The sequence below is a fragment of the Corylus avellana genome, chromosome ca7, assembly GCF_901000735.1.
Source record: "Corylus avellana chromosome ca7, CavTom2PMs-1.0".
In the NCBI taxonomy this organism is placed as follows: domain Eukaryota; kingdom Viridiplantae; phylum Streptophyta; class Magnoliopsida; order Fagales; family Betulaceae; genus Corylus; species Corylus avellana.
The window spans coordinates 24,120,841-24,146,368 of record NC_081547.1 but is presented as its reverse complement, the minus strand read 5'-3'; the positions used below and the strand labels follow the sequence as shown (position 1 = coordinate 24,146,368).

The window sequence follows — 25,528 nt, the reverse complement described above, 5'->3', positions numbered from 1 at the left end:
CATCTAGCAAAATTAGCGGTGGGTCTAGGCTTCGAAAAGGAGTTGTTGGGAGAATTCCCTGATTGTATCTCAGCGATTATTCAGAGAGAGCAATCTGTATTATCTTTTGATTGATTAATGAAGAAGCAAATATTTCATCAAAAAAAAGGATTATCGAATCCCTTTTGGGTGATACCAGTTAACCTTTAATCCCTAAATTTTAGTTTTGAATCAAAAAACAAGTTTTAAAGCATTAAAAACTAAATATTAACTCATGAAAATTTAACTAACTAAAAAAAAAAATTATTTATTATTATTTTTTTAATATATGTCCGATGTTTTGGCAGCCGCATAACAGGACTGCTATATAAAATATGAGAGTTTTAAAACATCCGTTGCTCTTAGAATTCCGAAAGTTGTGGTCTCAGAATAATGCCAATTGGGTTGGTCCCAGAGCCCAAAAAATGTGATTGCTCATTTACAATGGTCCACCAATGGAGTTGGATTCAGAACAATCGGTTATGGTGGTTGGCCTTGGATCCGAAAATAAGTTAAAGGCCAAAATTGGGCCACTATTCAGGTCTTCAACGGCCCAACCGGGTGCAAGAACCAAGTTATTTCCCATGCACGGGCTCTTTTAGTGGGTCCACCCAAGGCATATATATATATGTAGCGGATGCCATAACCGCGTACCTGACTTCCAAAGTCCAAAACAAACAACTAGAAGCAAACTTGTTTTGTCGCTGTGTATTCAAGCCATAGTTCTCACCTCAAGCGCTGTTGCTCCTCTCACTTCTAGTTCTTACCTCGCTCTGATCGTACCAAGAGAGCTGTAAAAGACTTTGAGCTGTGTCTGGCCTGCTCTTGGATGCACAGTTGCAGACAAAACTGACCTTGACAAAACCGACCTTGACAAAACTGACCTTGACAAAACTACCTTAATAAAATTATTAAGGTATTTTATTAAAGTTTATTTAAACAAGGTCAATAAGTGCATGCAGGGAACCGTAAAAATTAAGCTTTTATCACAAGTTTCTTCTTCTTCTCCACTCCCTCTCTTTCTTAGATTTTTTCTTCATCTTCTTCGTTTGCTGATCTGCTTTTGTCTGCAACTTGTTTTGTCGCTGTGCATCCAAGAGCAGGCCAGACACAGCTCAAAGTCTTTTACAGCTCTCTTGGTACGATATGGAAGGTGTGGGGAAACCTACTCGGTCTCCGGCGGGTCCTCCGGGCTCCATAAGCGAGAGCTCTTTTTGGAAGGACATCTCCAAGGACATGGTAATTGCTATCGTGTCGGGTGTCATCAGTGCACTTCTGTGGAAATTCATCAAAGCCATGCTTAACACCTACGCCGAAGAGCAACCTGATGCAGCACCACTGCCGCAACCTGATGCAGCAAGACTGCCAAATCCACCTCTGGCCAATCAGGAGGAGATTGAGCAGGAGTCAGTTTCTGTTTTATCCAGCCCGGCCTCAGAGCAGTACACCGGTGACCAGCCCGTCTGATCTCAGTCCTTTAACGTTGTATTAATGTTGTTTGTTATGAGCGGTTGTATTAATATTGTTGCATTCTGCATTTAATTATTTTGGTTATCCTATGCTGTAACCAAAATATGATTATTATTAATTAAGTCGGCTTTAGATTTGATTATCCCATGCATTCTGCATTTAATTATTTGCTTCTTTGCAAATCTTATGAAATCTTGGAATGTTTTTTCATTCGAAGAATCTTGTATTTTGGTTTATCGTTTATGTTTGTTTGGTTCGGATTATGCACCTTTTAAAGGATTATATATATATATATATGGGAGTAAAAGGATTCTGTGGCAGCCTCCATCATATCGGGAGTAAAGGATTCTAGGGCAGGAACTTGAGCCTTTAATCGTGCTTGTGGTCATGTAAGAATGCAACCCCGTTGGGCCGTTGAAGACCCGAATAATGGCCCAATTGTGGCCTTTAACTTATTTTAAGATCCAAGGCCAACCACTATAACCGATTGTTCTGAATCCAACTCCATTGGTGGACCATTGTAAATGAGCAATCACATTTTTTGGGCTCAGGGACCAACCCAATTGGCATTATTCTGAGACCACAACTTTCGGAATTCTAAGAGCAACCGATGTTTTAAAACTTTCATATTTTATAGAGCAGTCCTGCTATGCGGCTGCCAAAGCATCGGACATATATTAAAAAAATAATAATAAATAATTTTTTTTTTAGTTAGTTAAATTTTTATGAGTTAATATTTAGTTTTTAATGCTTTAAAACTTGTTTTTGGATTCAAAACTAAAATTTAGGGATTAAAGGTTAACTGGTATCACCCAAAAGGGATTCGATAATCCTAAATTGGTGCTAATGCGTCAAATTTGGTGCTAATACCTCAAATTTGGATTCCCCTTTAATATCTCTCTTCTTCAATTTACAAAATAATAATAATAATAATAAAAATAATAAAAATAAAATAAAATGTTTGACGCTTGAAGCAGCCGAAAATCTCTATTCTTTATATGGTAAAGTCTTCTTAACTCCTCAAACTATCACTCCAATGACAATATGTCAATCTCCCTTTTAAACTATCAATTGAGACAATTTATTCCAAAAACTACCAAAACAATAACAATGTGTCCTAAATGCTAGAAAAATGACAAAATTACCCCTATAAAATGTTTATTATGACAAAAATATCTCTAAATTTCGTTTAAAAAAACAAATTAGATAAATATATTTTAAATTAAAAAAAAAAAATAAATAAATAAATAAATAAAACAGGGTGGAACCACCCATGGGTAGCAGGGAGTGGCAGAGCCGGCCATCCCATGCACTCCTAGAGGGTGGATCGGCCACCACTGATTCTAATAGGGGTGGCTCGGCCCTAATCCAATTCCCCAATTTACCGCCGACAATTCACCCAAATGGTGTCCTCCTCCACCGCCCAAATTCAGGGCCTCGACACTACTGCAATTGTAACACTCAATTTACTCTCACAAGAAAATAAGAGAAAACTAGTGTTTGGTTAAGGGAATTCTTTTGAGAAAGACTGCGTAACAGATTCTTATTCAAGCCACTTGTAATACCTCCTTCTACACTTGAGAACTAGCTAGCTAAATAACTCTACAAATGCTAAGCTAATTGATTACAAATGTTGTAACACCCCGGTCCCATATTGGGAAGATGAGAAGAAGCCCACATAGAGTGGGTAGTTTATAAAGATAGTCATAGGTGCTAAGTCCCACATTGCCTAGTTACTAGGTGAAACTGGGCTTTATAATGAATTCTAGGGAAACTCCAAATTGACTAGTCCTTTTGGGGTAATAGCGCAGATGTGGCTAGCGCTTTTCCCTGGGACGTTACAAATGTAACTGAATGCTTGCGTGAATTATCATAGAATACAATTGAGCTTTTATACCCATTGACATCGTTACAGTGGAACTTCCTAACAGAGAAGTAAAACTCAAGCAAGTTGTAACTAATAACCCAAAACTGCACATGTGTGATAACTGTGTAACTATAGTCAGTTAAACCAATTGCAGCCAGCTGGATTCCACGTGTCAAGTGCTCAACTCCTCTTCCAATTAATCCCTTACAATTCTGCCACGCACTCCTCATTTAGCTCAACAGCTTATTTCTTCCTTGTCCTTCTTCCTGCACACCTCTCCCAACTTACTTCTTCCTTTCATCAAAATACTTGTAACAACAATTTTAGAGGTAAAAAATTCACATTCAAGCTCAGATAAGTAAAATAATTTTTTCGGGTGAGTGAGAAAAAGATGGGAATCGGTGACGAAATGATTCTTTGAGTCTTTCTTCTGAGATTTTTATTCAAAATTCGTTCTTTCTTTTAATCTAATATGTGTGCTAGTCTCAAGCACATCGAAGCTTCTCTGATGGGTTGAAGCCCTTTGAGGGCTTAACTTGAAGGTAAGATTTTTCTCTGTTTTTCATGCTTCTTAATTAGAGGATGGGTTGAAGCCCTATGTTTTTCTCTCCTGGGATGCTGAAAAGCCGGGGCTTCCATTAGCTAATTTTGCACCTTGAACATATACATTTCAAGGCATATAGCTTAAAGCTCCCTCTTTCTCTCTCTCTCTCTGGGTTCTGAGATTTAGAAGATACAGATACGCCCTCTACTTTTGTAACAACAAACTCGTTACTCTTCTTTTGCTGTTGGTCCTTTATCCCTAAAATAAGATTAAAGAATTATTAAACTTTAACTTTTTGACTCTTATAAATGTATGAAGCATGTATGACAATGGTTAAATACAAAGTAAATAATGAAGCTTGTTAAATTGATGTTTTTATGAATTTTGTTAGATTTTTAGAAAAGAAAAAGAAAAACTAAATATAAAGACCCAATTGTAAATGCTGACGTGTTGTTAGCATATAAAACAAATATTATGCTACAAATATGCTACGGAATAGGTTAAAATGCCAATTCAAGTTTAATAAGAGGTAGTTCAATTCGTTGGCACAACGCTTAATGAAACAGATGTCACTAGTTTGAATCATCCCCCTCTTGCGTCGACATATAAAAAAAAAAAAAAAATACATATTTTTAAACTGTCTTTTCTTTTTTAAAACTCTCTCACGTCCAAACTATTTCCCTAGAGTATTTCTAATAATGCCATGCATTTTAGCTAACTTTACTTATAAAAATGTAAACTCTAAAATATTGTATATTTCATTCTCTATTTTCTTTATATATATATGTGTGTGTGTGTGTGTGTGTGTGAGAAAATAGATATGAATTGAAGGCCACAATATTGTATATTTCATTCTCTATTTTCTTTATAAATATATATGTGTGTGTGTGTGAAAATGGATATGAATTGAAGGGGTGGCCAGCCATCCACCCCCCTTCAATTCTGTTTTTATTTTTATTTTTTATAAACAATTAATTTTTTATTTCATATATGATATAATCTAGTGTAGTTAAACTTTTTTTTTAAAAAAAACTTAAGTTTAGTAAGTTTGGCTTAAGTGTCAACTTCTGATTGGTTGCACAAAACTCACATTTTGTGCAACCTCCCTATATAAGTTATTCTCAATCTAAAACATCCTCCAACCAAACTTTATCCTTGAAAAAACGATTTGCCATTTGAGCAAGCCAATGGGCTGCTGTATTAACATCTCGTCCAATGTGTAGACACTTCCATCCTCTCTGAGAGATTTAAGAATCTGTTGCATATATGACACTATATATATATATATATATATATATATATATATATATGCCCATATCGAGTCAAGTTTCTTTCCTTATAACAAATTGCTTCCACCACTACTTTTGCATCACCCTCCAAAATCACGTTCTGAAAAGCCTATTTCTTCACAAAAGCTGGAGTTATTAAATTTTTTTTTTCTTTTTTTTAAAAAAAAGGAAAACTCAATGAATTATTTGTAAAATGGAAACTACTGATTTAATTAATTAACAATTTTCCCTATTCTTTTAAAATCCATAAAATAACCAAAAAGAAAAACATGTAGATGTTGTGGGGTCACAAACATGCATGCATGCATGTCTTAATTGTCAGTTTCATTCAACATTTTTCACAATTCCTAATTGATAGTACTGTTGGGAATTCATTCATTTTCCATGCCTCTATTTTCAAAGAGAAAATTATATATATATATATATATAATGAAAATTGAAAATAGAGTTAACTTATTATATATACTCCTTGCATGCTTTGATCTCCTTGATAATTTTGTAGACCAAATTAGCCTCAAACGTGCACGTAACAAACTTTGGAACCGTCAAATTAATTAATACAACTTTTTTCTTATTTAAGCGTCGCAATCTTGTGAGGATTACTTAATTAATTACTCAACGGAGTATGGAGTTACACACCCCCACCCATTTCTCCAAAGAGCTGATCAGACCTTAATTAAGCAAAAAATTTAAGCAGAAAATAATTAATTAAGGAGGTAATCAACATATATATTGAAAACGGCGCCACATCACAACTTATCTCCCATGGAGGACAATAATTATAGAAATTAATACATTACTTTATGAGATAATCGATCCTTAGTTTGCTTTTGGGTCAAAGCTATGTAATTCTTATCAGGTCTCTCTTCATTTAGTAAATGCAATATTTACTCAATAAACTTTAATAAAGGATTCGATTTGACCTGTAAATAGCTTTAAACTGATAAGAAATAAAATTCTAATTAATATTCTAACATTTTTTCCTCAAAATTGGACTTAAATTCTCTCAATAAGTGGGACTCAACACACTTTGAAAAAAAAAAAAAAATGACGTTAATGTGCTTGTTTTTAGTATACAATTTCTATACAACATTCTTTTTTTTTTTTTTTTAAACGAGTGTAGATCCAACAGCTTATGACAGTTGTGAAAGAGTTTAGTAAATAATATTACTCTAGATCACCACTACTTATGGCCTATTTATGGCCTCATAATCTCTTAAAGAGATCCTGACCATTAACTGGATATTCTCCAGTCTAAAAACTATGCATTAGGAGTATCCTAAGTAGGCCATTAACTGGAGAGTATTCTATTCCCATTGGGGGTGGCCGGATCCTATTCCATTAAAAACTATGCATTGAGTTTTAATAGTATGCGATGCAGGGAAGACGTACAGGTTCAGGATGTCAAATGTGGGGAATGCGATGAGTTTCAATTTCATAATACAAAACCGTAAAATGGTGTTGGTTTGAAACATAAGGTCTTACACCAATCAGATCACATTGGATTCCCTGGACGTGCACGTTGGCCAGTCCTACTCTGTTCTTGTCACAGCCGATCAAAACGATGCAGATTATTACATTGTGGCAGCCCCTAAACTCATCAACTTTGATGATTTTAAAAACCTTGTGGGTGTTGGGGGTGCTACACTACTCCAATTCCAATATACAAGTAAATGGGCCTTTGCCTAGTGGGCCTGACCCAAATGATCTGGATTTTTCACTTGATCAAACTAAATCCATTAGGTAAAATGACATTTTCGCCTGCCTTGTTAAAACAAACAAATTGAGATCTCTAACAATTGGAAAATTATACGTAGAATTCCATTTTTGTCCACTCAATCCTATTTTGCAATTATAACTTTTTAAATAATGTTATTCTTCGCATCAATTTATCACATTCATGTCGCACCAGCTGACATGACGTATTTTAAGTGACTTACATCACTTAAACCACATCATATTAGTTAATACGACATGGGTCATTTTTGAACCATACTTACAGCCAATCAATAGCAGGATAAGGGGGCAGCGATCAACCATCCACTATCCTCTGAATTCTATTTTGCAATCATAACTTTTTGAATAATACTATTCTTTACATCAATTTATTATACTCATGTCACACTGATTAATATGACGTGTTTTAAGTGACTGACCATTACTTAACATTTAATGTGTAGGTGGAACTTGACCGCAGGAGCTGCAAGGCCCAACCCATAAGGAACCTTCAATGTAACAAATGTGACCCTATCTCAAACCTTCATTCTCCAACGCTCAAAGGCTAACATTTTCAATGGTGTACCACAATTAGTTATGTTATCAACAATGTGTCTTATTACACTTCAGACACCCCACTCAACCTTGCCGATCAGTTTGTGAATGGGACTAATGTGTACAAACTCGATCAATTTCTGACCAAAACTGTCAATGCCGCCGCCGCATATGGAGTGTCTGTTGTCACTGGGAATCACAAGGGGTGGATACAGCTTGTTCTTAAAAACAATTTGGATGTCGTGGATTCTTGGCATTTTGATGGATTCGGCTTCCATGTTGTCGGGTAAGTACATGTCCAATGTATCATATAACTGGCTTGACGTGACAGTGTTGTAATGTTATTTTGAAATTATTTTATTTCACTAACAATTATAAATGTTTGTTTAGGTTTGGGAAGGGAGAATGAAGCCCAGGGTTGCAGAGCAGTTACAACCTGGTAGATCCTGTGGTCCGATCCACCGTACAAGTGTACCCAGGAGGCTGGACAGCTGTGTATGCATTTCTTGATAACCCAGGAATGTGGAACCTCAGGTCATAGCTCACCAAACATTGGTACTTGGGTCAAGAACTCTACATCAGAGTTCATGATAATGATCCTAATCCTGCCAAAGAACGCCCGCCACCTGGCAACCTCTTTCTATGTGGTTAGTGATTTAACACTAGCTGGCTTACTTGGCAATTCACTAGTTTTTGTTTGAAAGACAAAAAGTTTTTGACTTTTATTGACTATTTTAGGTATATTTGATAAATCTCATCCTCCAGCTGGTGCACCATCTGTATCTGTATCTCCATCTCCATCTCCATCTCCATCTCCATTTCTTTCTCCTGCTCCGTGGACATGACACCGACTACTATTAGGATCATTCTTCTTAGAGAAATTATTGGTGTCAGTATTTTTTCTACATTTTTCTCATCTCATCTTACAAATTAATCATTAGATTTGTAAACTTATGTGGATTCTACATAAGTCAATGGTGAACCCCACAAATCTAATGGTTGATCTATTAAATTTATAAGAGAATATAAGAAAAATATAGGCAAATTATTAACATCAATCATTTCTCTTCTTCTTATTAGTCTTGATGCAATAACGGCTACGCAAAACCATTGTATTCCCTCATTTTGTCTTGTACTAATGTCGCAATTGCATGTCACCCTAGGTTTACTCTATAATAATAAAAATAATAATAATATTATTATTATTTTTAGTTTTATTATTTAAAAAGTGTTCTACACCGGATCGTGAACGAGCAATGAGAATACCATGCATGTTTCCTTTACTTCTTTTCTGAACTAAATTATACCTGCCGATATAGTTATCATTTATTAATGTGGATTTTGTAGAAAAATATGGCATGAGTTGCTTCAATTGAGCTAATTGAAATACATTATTATAAGTTACTAGAGCTGGGAATTCTAATTATCATTCCAATTAGGTTGGACCTTTATCCAAACACAAACAAATTGGTGTGCAATAATATCCAGAGCATTAGAGCAGCTAGACTTCTTCATCTCTTTTTAATTGATGAACAAACATGAATGATTTGCAGAAATTATCTACCAATAATGTCCCAGAGGCCTAAACATTAGAATCTCATTTCAACTAAATATTTTGCATAAAAAAACATAAGTGCTTGCTTAATTAAGATGAGTCGAAGCTTTAGCTATATTCTAATCAATATGCGACATTAAATCAACGTGCCATTCGGTTCACGAAATTTAATATTCTCCCCTCATCTATATTTATGAGAATGTGATGTTTGAAAACATCATTTTATTTATTTTTTTGACGCGGTAGACAGTGGCGGAGCCAGACAATTGCTATTGGAGGTACCACTAAATTTTTTTGAGGGTGCTGAGTGGTAACTTGCATAAGTAGAAGATAATTTTTTTTTCTTTTTTTTTTTTTTAAAAAAAAAAATGCTTTGCGGCATCCTCAAAGCCTCAAGTGGCTCTGCCACTAGCTGTAGAGGCATTACATCTTTTATTACAAGTTGCTCGTGTTACAATTCATATCACACTTACTGAATTAGTTATTAAAATGTGGATAGCTATCCGACAGTCCAATTGATACTTAATGACCATGTTTACAAATTGATGTCGTTGTCTACGTGATACTTACCACTAAGGTTGGTAATTATTGACACGAAATTAACGGATTAGAGTTGAAGAGTTTGACCCATTTAAATAAATGGGTTAGGTTGTAGTTGACTTATATAGTTTTATACACATGCCTCAACACGATTTGAACTCGACATGCGACATTTAGGGTTGACAATTTTTGACACAACTCGTGAATCCGACACAAATCGAACATAAAATTAGCAGGTTAGGATTAAGGGATTTGACTTCTTTAATTTAATGGGTTGGTTTATGCTTGAATTATAGTCTTGTGCCTATGTTTCTACACAATTCAAACTTGATAAGCGAACACGAATTGACACCCCTACTTATCCCTTTAGCTACTGAAATGTGAACTGCCATGTGACACTCATTTCCATAAAATGTAGACTACTATGTTAGATTGTAAAAAGATTATAATAAAAGTTGTAGTAGTACTCTAGGATTAAGATCCTCTACCATTAGGCTACTTGGATAACATAGAAATTATGGTAGGCCCACAGCCTCCTCTTAAGTTGCTTGGTTTTTTTTTTTTTTTTTTTTTGTTATTTGCATAGCCTAAATAACATGGAATCTTTATTCAGGTTGTCCAAGCATTTTCTTTCTTTTTTTTTTTTTTTTTTTCTTTTTTCTTTTTCTTTTATCAAATCAAGCAAGGTATATATGCCATTGTAAATTTTTTTGTCCGTGTATCACAAGCCAAAAGTAAGCTTGGATTTCTTTTATAGTGCCAAACTAAGACATTGTGGTGAGTAAAACAAGGCCGCAAGAACCAAAAGATGATTAATTTGAATCTTAATTATTCTAAAATTTCCCATTGGTTCTTTGATTCATACAAAGTAGAGTTCTTTCTTTTCATTTTTTTATATATATGCTTGGCTCTTTGTGCTCCCTCAAAGCTTCCACACTTTCTTATTTATTTTAATAAATTTCTTCATCAAAACCAACTTGGAAAGCTATGGCTATTTGAACAACCAGACTCCTAAATGTGAAGGGCCGGGGGAAGAAATAAGAAAATCATAGAAAAAAAAAAAAAAGGCCATGCATGCAATGGCTTAGGGTAGTGATTATTGTTCATGGCTAATCGTGTGCGCAACTCTTGTTTGGGTAAACTCTGGTGCTGATATTTTTCTGGAATGGCACGTCCAAATCGACAACACAATCAAGCCAGTATCTACAACCCAACCGGTATAAAGTAATTATCTTTCTCCACACACCCATGGGAAAGAGGCTAGAGCTAAAATTGTTAATTGCCATCTGAATTTTTGTGTTTCAAACATATATACAGATTATCACCATCAATGGGATGTTCCCTGGACCTCTTATCAACGCAACCACCAACGATAATATCCATGTCAACGTCTTCAATGATATGGATGAGTCGCTACTCATAACCTGGTAAAAGGAGACTCTCCCATTTCTTTCAAAATGGAAGGAAAGAAAGTAACTTGTTAGTGGGTGTAGGAATGGCATACAACGAAGATTGAATTCGTGGCAAGATGAAGTCTTTGGCACCAACTGCCCAATTCCGACCGGTAAGAACTGGAGTTATGTGTTCCAGGCGAAGGACCAAATCGGGAGCTTCTTCTATTTTTCCTCCATCAACTTCCATAAAGCTGGGGGCGGCTTTGGCCCAATTCGAGTTAACAACCGCCAAGTCATCCCGGTGCCCTTCCCCAAACTTGAAGCCGACTTTGATCTTCTTATTGGTGATTGGTATTCAACAAGTTACAAGGTAATTCCACTTCACCATCTTCTCTAGGAACCATGTCGGAGAGATAAACGGTCGACGATTTTTACCAAGAATACATTAATATATTTTTTTCAATGGTCTAAATTTAATTAATATAAGGAGTCCAGCTATTCTTGTGGATATGCACTTATATATGTTCGCACATAAAATGCGACAGGATGTGAGGTCCATGATGAACACCAAGCTTACAGCTTACAACAGTCCCCCCGATAGAATGTTGATGAATGGCAAAGGCACATATTTGGATCCTCTTACAAAAACCCACGAGTCCTTTGCTGTCACACAAGGTACAAATGGAAAATTTTCGTTTGGTCCAATCATGTCTTCCAATGGCGACACTTCAGAGTTATTGATACTAAGGTTGTTCAGGTCTCACCTGCTCAAATTGTCCGAATACCTATTCAACTATGTGGGATCCGAACAATCTTAGGGCAACCTGATCATGTGAGAGGTTATTCGGGTACTTAGATTGTTCGAATATCTCCTCGAGCCGGTGGTCCAGTGGAGTTTACAATCATAAGTTGCCTATTATAGTTTAATAAGACAACCTTATTACACGTGAGCTTAAATTGTGTTGACAAAATGAAATACAGGGAAGAATTACAGGTTCAGGATATCGAATATGGGTGTGGCGTGGAGCTTCCATTGCAGAATTCAAAATCAACGAATGATGTTGGTTGAAACAGAAGGATCTTACACCAATCAGATTAGGCTGGATTCTCTTGATGTGCATGTTGGGGAGTCGTACTCTATTCTTGTCACAGCCGATCAAAGCATAGGAGATTATTTCATGGTGGCAACTCCTAAAATATATAATAATTCCATTGAGTTGAGCGGGCTTGTGGGCGTTGGTGTGCTACACTATGATAACTCCACCACACTTCCTAGTGGGCCTCTTCCAATTGGGCCTGACCCATTTGATATAAAATTCTCCATCAGTCATGCTAAATCCATTAGGTAACATTTTTACTACTCTTATTATATTACATAACATTGAGAAACAAGTAAATCACTAAGGATATTACAATTTTTATTCAAATGGTTATGTGGTACATAAGGGGTGGCCAAATTACTTTATGAACATCCCCAAATGCCAAAAAAAAAAATAAATAAATAAAAAAAATTGAGGGGGTGGTCGAACCACCTTCTGAACACCCCCAAATGGCAAACAAAAAAAAAAAAGAGAGAGAGAGTGGCCAAACTATCATCTAAACACCCTTAATGGCCATTTTGGGGTGATCAAACTATACCCATGGCCTTGGGATGGTTCAGCCAAAATGGGTGGCAGAGCTACCATCTTCCACCTTTTTTTTTTAGTTTTAAATTTTATTTGTTTGTAGTCATTTTTGTCTTTGTGAGGAACAAAATGGGTACATTGATAGTTTGCAGCGGCGGAGCGGGGGGGGGGGGTTATTGATGCAATCTTTAGCTTTGGGGGACATTACAAATTATGTCTTAATTTTTTATGAGGGCATGTGTACTTTTTCTAAATTGAATTGTTTAGTGGGTGGCGTAATAATTAGTATTACGTGAATTGTCAAATCAATTTGCAAGGAACTTGTAAAAATTTTAGTACATAACATTTCCATTAATGAATTGATTAAGATTCAAATAGATATGATTTTATTTAAGAAATCACATCAGTATTCTCTACTAAGCTTTTTACAAGGCCATTCTTTTATGCTTTTTTTGTTGTGAAGATGGAACATGACCACTGGTGCAGCAAGGCCAAACCCACAAGGAACCTTCAACGTAACTAACGTGACGCTATCACAAACCTTCATTCTTCGGGCATCAGCAGCCGAGATTGATGGTGCACCTCGCTACACCGTCAACAATGTGTCCTACCTGACGCCGGACACCCCATTGACAGTGGCAGACAACTTCCTCAATGGGTCCGGAGTTTATGTGGTTGATGCATTTTCAACTAATTCTACCAACATTGAGTCCGTGAGAGTTTTTGTTGCAAGTGGAAACCACAAAGGATGGATAGAACTGTTGTTTAAGAGTGATCCAGAGGTTATGGATGCTTGGCACCTCGATGGTTTTAGCTTTTATCTTGTCGGGTATGCTTCTTAATTTTCCCCTAACTGAATGGTCCTTTACAGACCATGCATGCACGACACACTCCAAGAAATTTGGTACCAAACTTTCAGTGATGATATGTAATTAGTTAGGAATCGACGACACTAAAGTTGTTGCTGATAACTTTTCTTAACAAAGCAACTAAATTCACTTTTAGAAGCCTAGTGACATGAACAAACATGTCTTGGGTTCAATAGGATAGAAACCAGGCAGGGATGGAGGAATAGGGGGGCCGGTATAGGCCATGGCCCCTCGACATGAGGACATTTTTTTAAGGGTTAAATACCTTTCAGTCTTCTGTGGTTTAACAACTTTATTTTTTGTCCCATCGGTTTCAATCCGTATAACAAATGGTACTTGGTTAATGGCAAAAAAGGGAAATAGAACCTCCGTCTAAATTTCGTCCAAAATTTGACGGAAAGCTACGTCAACACCATTAAAAAATTGAAACGTGTCCATATATTAATTAAAAATACAAAATAAAAATTTTAAAATTAAAAGTATTATAAAATTAGAAACTAAAAAAAAAAAAAAAATTGGGGAAATCGGTGGCTCAAGTAACCCTTTGGACAACATGGGGTGGCTGGAAACAAAACCTAGCAAATCAAAAAGCACCAAACAAACAAGCTCAACTATTTATATATCCCCAAGATAACATCCAACAGAGAGAGAGAAAGCAAGAGAAAGAGAAAGAGAAACACAACGGCACACAGACCTTGATCACCTCTGTTTCCTTCACTGCCAATTCAAATAAACTCTCTCTCTCTCTCTCTCTCTCTTTCTTTGTTCTCAAAAAAATTATAAGGTAATGTTTTTTTTTTTTTTTTTTTTTTTGCTTATTGGCATCTTCCCACTAAATTTTTTGGCCCTTGACATACCAATCTCAGCCTCCGTCCCTGCAGGCAGGGTTGTACCTAGGTTGTTTGGCAACCCCAAACTTTTTTAAAACGCTTACGACTCTGACCTTGCCAAATTTATATATATAGTTTCTGACCACACATATGACTTATGAATTAACATGAAATTAAATTTAAGACTTACGTTTTTCTTTTACATAAACACACAGCGTGGGCACACACATATAGAGAAACAATGTGCCTCTATATACTAATGGAAAACGCTATTTTTTCATCACCCATCCATTTTTTTTTTTTAATAAAAAGATTCACCATTGGATCCGTAAGACCCATTAACCCAATGTTGAATTTGGAAAAAAGAAATGGATGAGAAACGGAAGAATAACATATCTCTATATTTATTTATTTACGCAAGTTTGGACCCCACAAAAAAAATCTTAATTCCACCCCTGGGCAGGCAGGTCATTAACTAAATGTGCTCACATTGATTTGAATGACTAGTTCATGCCACAATTGATGCTTTGTTTAATGCGATTTGTTGATTTGATTATCTTTAGCATTGGTGAAGGGGAATGGTCGCCTAAATTGCGCTCTACTTACAACCTTTTCGACCCTGTTGTTCGTTCAACTGTTCAGGTCCTCTCTCTCTACTCTGGTTGTTGTACCTTGTTACATTTTTTTTTTTTTTCTCCTGCAGGCGATCGTAGAGTTTGTTAATGGGATCTCCTTTTAACTCCATTTGATTAATCTAATCTGGATGCATACACATGTTTAGGTGTACCCTGGAAGATGGAGTGCAGTGTATGCATATCTTGATAACCCTGGGATGTGGAACTTGAAATCACAACTCCTGAAAAATTGGTTCTTAGGCCAAGAACTCTACTTGAGAGTTTATGATGCTGATCCAAACCCCACCAAGGAGAGGCCGCCCCAGAAAACCTTCTTCTTTGTGATTATCCTCTTTCTCTATCTCTTTTAACTTTTATTTTTAGATAAAGTCTAAACGTCATTCTTCTGTCATTTTTTTATACAACTTTGTTTACAGGAAAATTTGCTAATTTAATTCCTACTCCTTCATCCGTACCCGTTCCGTCGACTAGTGCACCATCTCCACAAATAGCATGGTAAAAAAAAATTGGGGTTGTAATTAACTAATTAATAGTATTTCTTTTCAATTTCACTAATTTCAATCTTTCGTCTTTTGCTTGTTGGTAGGTTTCAAAAGGCCATGATTTTCATTCTTGCACTTCTCTACATTCATCAACAGCTGGAGTCTTAATGAATTACGGCACAATAACTTTTGTAAGTTTCCTTTGAAATAATTCTTGTACTTCTATCTACAATCAAGTGAGTCTATGGGCAATTTATAGATGAAAGCCAATATATATATAGCCCCAAACTCGACAATGTAAGGAATAATAAGGTAATTAGCCAATATTCCAAAAGTGTTATTGCAAAAAGGAATGTCGTCTATTAGAAAATATTATTTGTACATTATTTCTTGTGGACACCACTTGCATGGTACTGTAATTCAAAATTAACGTAAAGTTTACACCTCAAATTACCACTTAGGTGACGATGTCACTCAAATTATCAAAATTTGTCAATGTTCCTTAATAACAAAAGTACCTTAAAAATAAAAGTAAAAAAAAACTACAAATAATTAAAATTAAAAACCAGGGTATGGAATTTAAAATTTTTCATTTTGTTTCTTAAATAAAAAATAAGAATTTTTTCTTTTGTTTTTCAAATTTATTGTTATCTTATTGAAAAAAAAAAAAAAAAAAAAAATTATGGTCATTTTTTGTCTTTTTGCTGGTCTTGGAGGATATTGTCAATTTTTTTGGTAGTTTAGGAGAGACATTGTCACAATTGAATGTTTGAAGAACATTGTCAATTGAGTAGTAATTTGAAAGCTAACTAATATTTTAATTGAATGAGATATTAATTAGGATGCAAATGAGAAATGTGGAAAAAAAGTGCACGCTAATTAAGATTAGGGGAATCATGTTAAGATCCGCATACTTTTGGCAATTTTAACTTTAAAACCTTCGTTCTTATTTAAATTGACTTTGGGCTCATTCTAAAATCAAGACCATTGTCAACATTTCCATTAAATAGAGATAATATGTACGACTGTGAAAATATAATCACGCCCCTTCAATAAAAGAAGTAAAGAATTAAACAAAAAAAGTGGTTGAGCTAGTGACATAGCTTAACCACCCAACTCATGACTTATCGGGGTCGCTATGAGCCACCTGCTCTGTTAGGGGGAATGGGATCCTCTCCATTTCAAAATCCTTCCATTTCCTCTATTTAGTGCATTTTGAAGGGTATTGCATTTAATGCACTACCATCATTAAAACTTTTGGACAACACTACCTTTCAAAATACATTAAATAGAGGAAATTGAGGGATTTTGAAATGGAGAGGATCATTTTCCCTATTAGGGGAGGCCGCGAGCCATCCCTCTATTGGGAGTGGCTCCACTCATTATAACCGAAGTAAACACGAGTCATCCTTCTGTCAAGGGGTGGCTATGAGCCATGCACCCCAGTGATCAACGTAGTTATGTTTGGTCACCCAACCCAACCATTTTTCTATTTTTTTTATAAAAAAAATATAACGTTTTTGTTTGCCTAGACCATTAATTTGAGAGAAATACTTCTTTATATTCTGGTGTTTATTTCGCGTTGTCTTAAAATAATTTTGTTGGAAATAGAATTGTAAAATTGTTGTAGAAAATAATTTTGAAAAACTTTCCACGAGTGGCTGGCTTTGTAGGGATCTGGGATTCCTACTCCCACCACATACCAAATTATTAACTAATAGCTCTAAACCGTTTAAACCAGAATTTATTTCTAAAATGAAAATGAAAAATAAAATTTTCAAAGCATATTTATTTCAAGTTATAATTTTGGCCCAACTTAATGGACTCCCATGCTTTAAAACGCACAATATTGGACCCAACTAAAGCCCAACATCCTCTAGGGTATTATGTATAGGGTGTTACATTTATTTTTATTTTATTTATTTATTTATTTATTTATGAAATACAATGTTATATATATATATATAGTTTCACGTACCTCTTAAATTACCACCCACTTAACAATATCTTGATTTATACTAATAAAAGAGAAGAAAAACAAGAGTTATAAGGGGAATAATGTTATATACCATATTTTTATTTCACAATGATTTCATAGTGTTACTATGACCGTTCTAATCAATCCTTAATTTTTATTTTTTTTTCACATCAGTATTATGAAAAGACAAAAATTTCCTCTAAACTAGTTTGGAGGAAATATCCTCCAACTCATGTAAAATAGTGTTAAGTGTTTATAAACATTTAAAATGTACATTAAATTCATAACCTCATTAATAGCAGTTTACTAACTTATACTAAATTTAATGTGCATTTTAAATGTTTATAGACACTTGATACTATTTTACATGAGTTTGAGGATATTTCTTCCAAACCAGTTTAGATGAAATTTCTGTCCATTATGAAATAGTTATAGAATAAAAATGTGGGTTCTAAGATTATTTTACGGTGGGTGGTCTTTAATTATATGATTGTAATCATGGAGTTGATTTGATTTTTAATCTGTCATTAACTTGTGATCTGAGATATTTTAGGATATGATTTGATATTGTGTGTAAATATTATTATTACATAAGCAATAGAACAAATCGTGATCTATTTTAACTATTAAATATTTATTTTGATTTTTTGGAAAGTGTTACTTGATGAAAGATTAGGAAATTAATAAGGTGTATTTTTTTTTTTTTTTTTTTTTGAGAAAAACATAACATTTCATTCAATAATACCACGAGCATAAATTTCTTACATCACAGAACAAAGCTCTGAAGCAACCATAACATAAAGCTACAAGATTACCAAGTTTAGTACAAGATTCGAGACCAATCCGCTAACCCATGACTAAAATCAGATTTAATACTAGATTTGTGACAGACAGACTCAACCAAATGCATAGATAGCAATTATTCCTCGACCCTGAGAGCGGAAAGACTCTCATGCCGAAACTCTTCCTCCTCGACCCGAAGGCCAGGATAATGATCACATCCACAACCCAAAGGTTTGGACCAAAACTAATTAACCCGAAGGTGACATAGATTGAGTGAGAGAGGAAAGAGCCTTATTACACGCCGAACAAAACAGGGAAATTAAACAATACAGGGAAAAAACACACACCAAAACACAAATACATCTTAAAGAACCAACAGAATATGAAAATAAAACAAGAAAATTAACAGCACAATCCGATCACGTACACGCCGGGAACCGAAAACCGAAGGGGCGTTGGAAGCTCATCGTGGCAGGGACGTGTCGAAAGGCCCAACAGCAGATGGTGGGCGGCGAACAGGCGCGGAAAAGACCGGCAAAGCAGGACCTGAAAACAACCACAAACAAGAAAAAAAAAAAAAAAAAAACAATAAGGAACCACCAAAACAGGGAAAAAACAGGGAAAATGAGCACAAAGTGGGAAGACGGTAGTCGGAAGGGAGCCGGACCCGTGCAGGCCGAAAACCACCGCGTAAGGGGTGTGGGAGCTCGACGCGGTGGGGACGCATAAAAGAAAACCCTAATAGCGGGCAGCGAAGTGGCGACACAGGTCAGCGGCGACCACAGACAAAATCTAAACCCACAAAAAGCCAAAACAAGGACAAGGAGCCCGTTGAAGAAAATGAAGGCGGGAGAAGAAAAGCGGCAAGGAAGGGGCAAAAATGGAGAAAACAGAGGGGAAAAGGAGCGGCAAAGAATGGGAAGAGAGGAGGCACCGAGGATAGGGCATCAGGTAAATAACTAACACTGGAGCGAGGAGGACGAGGGGAAGAGGGAGGCAGCCAAATGGCCAACCCTCCTTCCCTGTGTGGCTGAAGGGTTTCACTTTTCTCTGTGGCGGCTAGAGAAAAAAGAGACGGCTAGGGTTTTTCTTTTAATAACGTGTATTAATCTAACTTTATATAGCTGGGGGGAGTTGGTATATCGTTAAATTTGCTACTATTCTGGTGTTGTAACTTGTTGGGAATGGTTTGAGAATCATTCTTTTCCCACACAAGATACATATTCTACGAGGTAAAATTGCTAAATGGGTCCTCGGAGTTTGATCCTTTCACAAATATCTCTCTAAATTTTTAATTAAAAATAACAAATCATTCTTTGTGGTACTTCTACTTGACAAAGAACTTTCTCAGTAATAAATTCAGACAAATTTACCCAAAAAAATTGTAAAAATTATTTATTATTTTATTTTTATTTCTTACTTTTGTTCATCTTTTTTATTTTTGTTTTTAGGTTATTTAAATTTTTAATTTTATAATGTTCTCGTTGGAAAAATAGTCGGAATTTATACATAATGAGTTATTTGTCACTTTTTTTTTTTTTTTGAATAATAGATCGAGATTATCATTAATAAAATCAAATCAAAGATAAAGCAGATTGCTCCATTAAAATTACATCATGAATATAATCTAGAATGAGAATAACTTATATAGGGAGGTTGCACAAAATGTCAGTTTTGTGCAACCAATTAGAAGTTGACACCTAAGCCAAACTTATCAAACTTAAGTTTTTTTTAAAAAAAGCTTAACTACACCAGATTATATCACATATGAAATAAAAAAATTAATTGTTTATAGAAAATAAAAATAAAAACGGAATTGAAGGGGTGGCTGGCTGGCCACCCCTTCAATTCCGTTTTTATTTTTATTTTTTATAAACAATTAAAGCCACCCCTTCAATTCATATATATTTTCACACACACACACACACACACACACACACACACACATATATATATATATATATATATATATATATATATAAAGAAAATAGAGAATGAAATATACAATATTTTAGAGTTTACATTTTTATAAGTAAAGTAAGCTAACATGGATGCATTATTAGAAATACTCTAGGGAAATAGTTTGGACGTGAGAGAGTTTTAAAAAAGAAAAGACAGTTTAAAAATATGGTTTGTTTTTTTTTTTTTACATGTTCACGCAAAAGGGGGGAGGAGTATTTAAACTAGTGACATCCACTTCATTAGGCCAACGTTGTGTCAGCGGATTGAGCTACCTCTTATTAAACCTAAATCGATATTTTAACCTATTCTTATAGCATAATATTTGTTTTATATGCTAACAACATGTCAGAATTTACAATAGGCTCTTTATATTCAGTTTTCATTTTTTTCTTCTTCTAAAAATCTAACAAAACTCATAAAAACATCAATTTAACAACCATTATTTACTTTGTATTTAACCATTGTCATACATGCTTCATACATTCTAAGAGCCAAAAAGCTAAAGTTTAATAATTCTTTAATCTTATTTTAGGGATAAATGACCAACATCAAAAGAAGAGTAACGAGTTTGTTGTTGCAAAAGTAAAGGGTGTATTTGTATCTTCTAAATCTCAGAACCCAGAGAGAGAGAGAGAGAGAGTAAGAGGGAGCTTTAAGCTATATGCCTTGAAATGTATATGTTCAAGGTGCAAAACTAGCTAATGGAAGCCCCGGCTTTTCAGCATCCCGGGAGAGAAAAACATAGGGCTTCAACCCATCCTCTAACTAAAAAGCATGAAAAACAAAGAAAAATCCTACCTTCAAGTTAAGCCCTCAAAGGGCTTCAACCCATCAGAGAAGCTTCGATGTGCTTGAGACTGGCGCGCATATCATATTAAAATAAAGAACGAATTTTGAATAAAAATCTCCGAAGAAAGACTCAAAGAATCATTTCGTCACCGATTCCCATCTTTTTCTCACTCACCCGAAAAAATTCTTTTACTTATCTGAGCTTGAATGTGAATTTTTTACCTCTAAAATTGCAGTAGTGCCGAGGCCCTGAATTTGGGCGGTGGAGGGGGACACCATTTGGGTGAATTGCCGGCGGTAAATTGGGCAATTGGATTAGGGTTTAGATTAGGCCAAGCCACCCCTATTATATTCAGTGGTGGCCGATCCACCCTCTAGGAGTGCATGGGATGGCCGACTCTACCGTTCCCTGCTACCCATGGGAGGTTCCACCCCACCTTTTTTTTTTTTTTTTTTAATTTAATTTGGAAATTTTGAAATTTTAAATATATTTATTTAATTTTTTTAAAAAAAAATTTAGAGATATTTTTGTCTTAATAAACATTTTATAGGGGTAATTTTGTCATTTTTTTAGCATTAGGGGCACATTTTTATTGTTTTGGTAGTTTTTGGGGTAAATTGTCCCAATTGATAGTTTAAAAGGGAGATTGACATATTGTCATTGGAGTGGTAGTTTGAGGGGTTAAGAGGACTTTACCCTATAAAATAAAATAGTGATTTCTGGTTGTCAAGCGTCAAACATTTTACTTTTTTTTTTTTTTTGTAAATTGAAGAGAGATATTAAAGGAGAATCCAAATTTGGGGGACATTACAAATTAGGTCTTAATTTTTGATGAGGACATGTGTACTTTTTCTAAATTGAATTGTTTAGTGGGTGGCGTAATAAGTAGTATTACGTGAATTATCAAATCAATTTGCAAAGAACTTGTAAAAATTTTAGTACATAACATTTCCATTAATGAATTGATTAAGATTCAAATAGATATGATTTTATTTAAGAAATCACATAAGTATTCTCCACTAAGCTTTTTACAAGGCCATTCTTTTATGCTTTTTTTGTTGTAAAGATGGAACATGACCACTGGTGACGCAAGGCCAAACCCACAAGGAACCTTCAACGTAACGAACGTAATAATATCACAAACCTTCATTCTTCGGGCATCAGCAGCCGAGATTGATGGTGCACCTCGCTACACTGTCAACAATGTGTCCTACCTAACGCCGGACACCCCATTGAAATTGGCGGACAACTTCCTCAATGGGTCCGGAGTTTACGTGGTTGATGCATTTTCAACTAATTCTACCAACATTGAGTCCATGGGAGTTTTTGTTTTAAGTGGAAACCACAAAGGATGGATAGAACTGGTGTTTGAGAGTTATCTAGAGGTTATGGATGCTTGGCACCTCGTTGGTTTCGGCTTTTATCTTGTCGGGTATGCTTCTTAATTTCCCCCTAGTGGTCCTTTACAGACCATGCATGCACGACACACTCCAAGAAATTTGGTACCAAACTTTCAGTGATGATATGTAATTAGTTAGGGATCGACGACACTAAAGTTGTTGCTGATAACTTTTCTTAACAAAGCAACTGCATTCACTTTTAGAAGCCTAGTGACATGAACAAGACATGGGTTCAATAGGATAGAAACCAGGCAGGGACGGAGGAATAGGGGGGCCGGTATAGGCCATGGCCCCCCAACACGAGGAAATTTTTTTAAGGGTTAAATACCTTTTAGTCCCCTGTGGTTTAACAACTTTATTTTTTATCCCATCGGTTTCAATTCGTATAACAAATGGTACCTGGTTAATGGCAAAAAACGAAAATGGTACCTCCGTCTAAATTTCGTCTAAAATTTGACGGAAAACCACGTTAGCACCATTAAAAAATTGAAACATGTCTATATATTAATTAAAAATACAAAATAAAAATTTTAAAATTAAAAGTATTATAAAATTAGAATCTAAAAAAAAAAAAACTGGGGAGCAACCCTTTGGAGAACATCCAGCCACCCCCAAAACAAAACCTAGCAAATCAAAAAGCACCAAACAAACAAGCTCAGCTATTTATATATCCCCAAGATAACATGCAACAGAGAGAGACAGAGCAAGAGAAAGAGAAACACAGCGGCACACGGAGCTTGATCACCTCTCAAATGCCTTCCCTGTGTTTCCTTCACTTCCAATTCAAATAAACTCTCTCTCTCTCTCTCTCTCTCTCTCTCTCTCCCTCTCTCTCTTTCTTTGTTCTAAAAAAAATTATAAGGTAATGTTTTTTTTTTTTTTTGCTTATTGGCTTCTACCCGACCACTAAATTTTTTGGCCCTTGACCCATACTCATACTAATCTCAGCCTCCGGCAGGGTTGTACCTAGGTTGTTTGGCAACCCCAAACTTTTTTAAAATGCTTACAACTCTGACCTTGCCAAATATATATATAGTTTCTAACCACCCATATGACTTATGAATTAACATGAAATTAAATTTAAGACTTATGTTTTTCTTTTACATAAACACATAGCGTGGGCACTCACATATAGAGAAACAATATGCCTCTATATACTAATGGAAAACGCTATTTTTTCATCTCCCATCCATTTTCATCCTTTCTTTTTTAATAAAAAAATTTATCATTGAATCTGTAAGACTCATGAACCCAATGATGAATTTGAAAAAAAGAAATGGATGAGAAACGGAAGAATAACATATCTCTATATTTATTTATTTACGCAAGTTTGGACCCCAAAAAAAAATCTTAATTCTGCCACTGGGCAGGCAGGTCATTCACTAAATGTGCTCACATTGATTTGAATGACTAGTTCATGCCATAATTGATGCGATTTGTTGATTTGATTATCTTTAGCATTTGTGAAGGGGAATGGTCGCCTAAATCGCGCTCTACTTACAACCATTTCAACCTTGTTGTTCGTTCAACTGTTCAGGTCCTCTCTCTCTACACTGGTTGTTGTACCTTGTTACTTTCTCTTTTTTTTTTTTTCTCCTGCAGGCGATCGTAGAGTTTGTTAATAGGATCTCCTTTTAACTCCATTCGATTAATCTAATCTGGATGCATACATATGTTTAGGTGTACCCTGAAAGGTGGAGTGCAGTTTATGCATATCTTGATAACCCTGGGATGTGGAACTCGAGATCACAGCTCCTGAAAAATTGGTTCTTAGGCCAAGAACTCTACTTGAGAGTTTATGATGCTGATCCAAACCCCGCCAAGGAGTGGCCGCCCCAGAAAACCTTTCTTCTTTGTGGTTATTTTCTTTCTCCGTCTCTTTTAACTTTTACTTTTAGAGAAATTTTAAACGTCATTCTTCTGTCATTCTTTCATACAACTTTGTTTATAGAAAAATTTGCTAATTTAGTTCCTACTTCTTCGCCCGTACCTGTTCCGTCGACTAGTGCATCATCTCCACAAATAGCATGGTAATTAAAAAAAAAAAAAAAATTGGGGTTGTAATTAACTAATTAATAGTATTTCTTTTCATTTTCACTAATTTCAATCTTTCGTCTCTTGCTTGTTGGTAGGCTTCAAAAGGCCATGATTTTCATTCTTTCATTTCTCTACATTCATCAACAGCAGGAGTCTTAATGAATTACGGCACAATAACTTTTGCAAGTTTCCTTTGAAATAATTCTTGTACTTCTATCTACAATCAAGTGAGTCTATGGGCAATTTATAGCTGAAAGCCAATATATATATAGCCCCAAACTCGACAATGTAAGGAATAATAAGGTAATTAGCCAATATTCCAAAAGTGTTATTTCAAAAAGGAATGTCGTCTATTAGAAAATATTATTTGTACATTATTTCTTGTGCACACCACTTGCATGGTACTGTAATTCAAAATTAACGTAAAGTCTATACACTCCTCAAATTACCACTTGGGTGACAATGTCACTCAAACTATCAAAATTTGTCAATATTTCCTAATAACAAAAGTACCCTTAAAATTCAAAAAAAAAAAAAAAAATTCAAAAAAAAAAGCTAAAAATAATTATAATTAAAAATTAAAAATAAAAATAAAAAGCCAGGGTATGGAATTTAAAATTTTTCATTTTGTTTCTTAAATAAAAAATAATAATCTTTTTCTTTTGTTTTTCAAATTTATTGTTATCTTATTGAAAAAAAAAAAATTATGGTCATTTTTTGTCTTTTTGCTGGTCTTGGAGGATATTGTCAATTTTTTGGTAGTTTAGGAGATACATTATCACAATTAAAAGCTTGAAGAACATTGTCAATTGGGTAGTAATTTGAAGGCTAACTAATATTTTAATTGAATGAGATATTAATTAGGATGCAAATGAGAAATGTGGAAAAAAGTGCACGCTAATTAAGATTAGGGGAATCACGTAAAGATCCGTGTACTTTTGGCAATTTTAACTTTAAGACCTTCTTTCTTATTTAATTTGACTTTGGGCTCATTCTAAAATCAAGACCTTTGTCAACATTTCCATTAAATAGATAACATGAACGACTGTGAAAATATAATCACGCCCCTTCGATAAAAGAAATAAAGAATTGAACAAAAAAAGTGGTTGAGCTAGTGACATAGCTTAACCACCCAACTCATGACTTATCGGGGTCGCTACGAGCCACCTGCTCTGTTAGGGGAGGCCGC

General features: G+C 35.1%; 1 protein-coding gene and 1 pseudogene across 1 annotated transcript; both read left to right on the top strand.

Moving 5' to 3' along the window:
• Positions 1-1,164: 1,164 nt before the first annotated feature.
• Positions 1,165-8,304, top strand: LOC132188034 (monocopper oxidase-like protein SKU5; annotated as a pseudogene).
• Positions 8,301-24,498, top strand: LOC132188033 (monocopper oxidase-like protein SKU5). Its single transcript, XM_059602448.1, has 11 exons — positions 8,301-8,348; positions 10,643-10,771; positions 10,872-10,981; positions 11,048-11,318; positions 11,494-11,623; positions 11,930-12,293; positions 13,037-13,402; positions 14,836-14,914; positions 23,983-24,160; positions 24,254-24,332; positions 24,435-24,498. The coding sequence occupies exons 1-11, from the start codon at positions 8,301-8,303 to the stop codon at positions 24,496-24,498; spliced, it is 1,818 nt and encodes a 605-aa protein (XP_059458431.1).
• The last annotated feature ends 1,030 nt before the right edge of the window (positions 24,499-25,528 follow it).

Coding starts and splice junctions, on each gene's coding strand:
- LOC132188033 (XM_059602448.1), top strand. CDS start 8,301: ATGACACCGACTACTATTAGGATCATTCTTCTTAGAGAAATTATTGGT. Junction 8,349..10,642: donor TTCTTAGAGAAATTATTGGT/GTCAGTATTTTT, acceptor GCAATGGCTTAG/GGTAGTGATTATTGTTCATG. Junction 10,982..11,047: donor GAGTCGCTACTCATAACCTG/GTAAAAGGAGAC, acceptor TAGTGGGTGTAG/GAATGGCATACAACGAAGAT.